Source organism: Lupinus angustifolius, chromosome LG18, assembly GCF_001865875.1.
Source record: "Lupinus angustifolius cultivar Tanjil chromosome LG18, LupAngTanjil_v1.0, whole genome shotgun sequence".
NCBI classification, from domain to species: Eukaryota; Viridiplantae; Streptophyta; class Magnoliopsida; order Fabales; family Fabaceae; genus Lupinus; species Lupinus angustifolius.
The window spans coordinates 7,272,778-7,275,448 of record NC_032026.1 but is presented as its reverse complement, the minus strand read 5'-3'; the positions used below and the strand labels follow the sequence as shown (position 1 = coordinate 7,275,448).

The 2,671-nt window shown below is 30.5% G+C and overlaps 1 protein-coding gene across 1 annotated transcript in view; it reads left to right on the top strand.

The window, feature by feature from the left end:
- LOC109332421 (2-alpha-hydroxytaxane 2-O-benzoyltransferase-like) overlaps window positions 1–2,073 on the top strand; it is a 5,822-nt gene extending 3,749 nt beyond the window's left edge. Inside the window, exons 2-3 of the mRNA XM_019567398.1 lie at window positions 932–1,190; window positions 1,694–2,073. Coding sequence (XP_019422943.1) covers window positions 932–1,190; window positions 1,694–2,064 — 630 coding nt within the window. The 3' untranslated portion in view covers window positions 2,065–2,073. The remainder of the gene's footprint in view (window positions 1–931; window positions 1,191–1,693) is intronic.

Genomic DNA, 2,671 nt, shown 5'->3' with positions numbered 1-2,671 from the left:
TTATCGGCTAATACCCGATCGGATATTATAAATCGCCCGATCGTAATATCCGATTAGAATTTCGGATTTCGGCATTCCGAGTGAAAAATATTTAGAAAATAGGTATGGGTGTATCCAGGGTCTATATTGACTCGAAATGAAATTACGAAGCCAAAGATACGATCGGAATTCGATTCGAAGTTACAGAACTCAAAAACCACTTTTTGAGCCGTACCGGGTGGATTTCGGCCTCGACGGTGGTTCATAATCGACTGTCTCCGAAAATTACCAAAATTTACCACAAAATAGGAAATAAAATTTCAAGACTAAAACTCAACTAGAGTTTCGTCTAATTCTTTACCTAAATTGCCCAGAAACTCATTTTCGAATATATAATTAATAAAAATATTAATAAAATCTTATAATTCGAAATCGTAAAATTTGCGGTGTTACAGTTTAACTGTTTAAACCGGTTAAACCAAATACGGGATCTCTACTGGTTTGACGTCCGGCTCGGGTTTCACAACATAGATAGAATGTATAAGAGATACATATCCCCTTAAAATAAAAATTACTATATTGGTGATTAAAATTTTAACTTTCTGTTCTCAAGTTATTATGACATACAAGAAATAATATCATTTAATCTTTAACTATTTTTATGTATAATGTTACATTTTTCAAAAGGGTTTGACCTTACCCTCATTGGTAAATAAACAATTTTAGATCCGCTACTAATAAGGTGATTATTCCAAATTAAAATACCAAGATGCTAGGTAAATGTACATTGAATGATTATTATATCAATGTTCAAGCATAACTATGGTTTTGCCAAATACATTGTTTATGGATAAATTCAACCCAAACATGTTAAACCTTGAATATTTTTTCAATAAAAAATCTTGCCAATTTAGCATGAAGCTTTGAATAGAATTGATTTTTCTGTTTTCAGGTGACCAAGTTTGAATGTGGAGGATACTCGATTGGCATTAGCTGTAGCCTTCTCTTGGAAGATGTAATGGTCATTGAGAACTTCCTCAAGAATTGGGCTGAAATACACAACCATATGATACCCCAAAATGAAAACATAAAAACACCAATATTTTGTCACCCTCTTCTTAAAAATGAAGATTCTCCTCCTGTTGATGTGATTAGCCGCACACCATGCCAAAATGGAGCACACACTATGCCATTCAAAATTACTGCACAAGGTATTGTTACACTATGCATTCATTATGTATAGAACAGAAGTGCAAAGAATAATTGTGTTATGCAGAAAATTTCATTCATCAACAAAATAAATTATTTATACGACATAAAAAAATTCATGCAGAAAATAAAAGACTTATATTTGAATAGTATAATGAGCATCATATAATCACTCCGATATAAAATGATGAAATATATTCATAACTATCATATTGACTCTTTATTGTCTAATGAAAAGAAAAATGATAGCTTATAAGTCATTTTAATTAACAATATTCTAAAGTTATCTAATATTACTTTGTTGTATACTGGAATAACTTTAAAGGATTTTGTAGTAGTTACTGTTTATTAGTATTTCACATTTTGTTTTGTTATTTGATAAGGATTGATTTTGTCATTAAATATCAGAATTTCATTTGTGTTTTTGTCCTAACTCTTAACTTATAAATTTTACTTTAATTTAAACACATAACAAAACTTACTCATATTCACTATTTCTAAAAAGGTATAAATTTCAACATGGAACTGTGGAGGGAATTAGCCATTAATTGTCTTGATGAAGCAGAACAAAAGCTTCAACAAAAACTTGGGTCAGATTTTTCTCTGTTTGTGAAAGAGTCCTCTAAGATTATCAAGGTAGAAGGTTGCTCATCAAAGAGTGGATATAGCAAGGAGGTTTTAGGCCTAAAGAACGGTATCATTCAAGCAACTTGGAATGATTTTGGAGTATGTGGTGTAGCATTTCATGAAGGAAACAAGCCAATTCATGTTTCTCATTCTATTGGATCAGTTGGTGATGGACATGTTATAGCAGTCCAATACCCAAAGGAAAATGTTTCTGCTGTGATAATTGTCTCACTTCATATTGAAAAATAGTTCTAAAATGATGCCCTGATATATAAGTTTTATACATTATCACTGTATTATCTAATATTCATGTTTTATCAATGATGGATGATATATTAATTATGTATAAATTTTTACACTAATAATACATAGATATTATATTCAATCTTCATTATTGTACCAAGATAATGGCCTCTCCTAATGTAATTCATGCTTCCTTTATTTCCTTTCATTACTTGGAAGCAGATATATTGTACCACTTTGTGTACCATTAATTGTAATTGATTAAAAAAATATTTAAGTTAAAAATTTAATTATTAAAAACATTTTTTACCAATTACAAGCAATAATAATATGGAGCAGTACACTCTTTTGGACAGAGATTGTCCTCCCCATGACTTGTTCTCTCCTAAAGGTTGCTTGGGCCCAAAGGATTGCTTTTGTAAGCCTGTTAAAACATGGAAAAGTAATAATTCCTCCTAAAAATTAGATATCAAGTCTAAAACAAACATTGAGAAGGTGGAGGAATCCAAATTTTTTACTATCTTTAAGAATGTGATATAAAGTATGATCGGGGGAATAAAATGTCCTACATAACATTGAAAGTGCTCATGAGCCCATTGTGCAACTATATTTG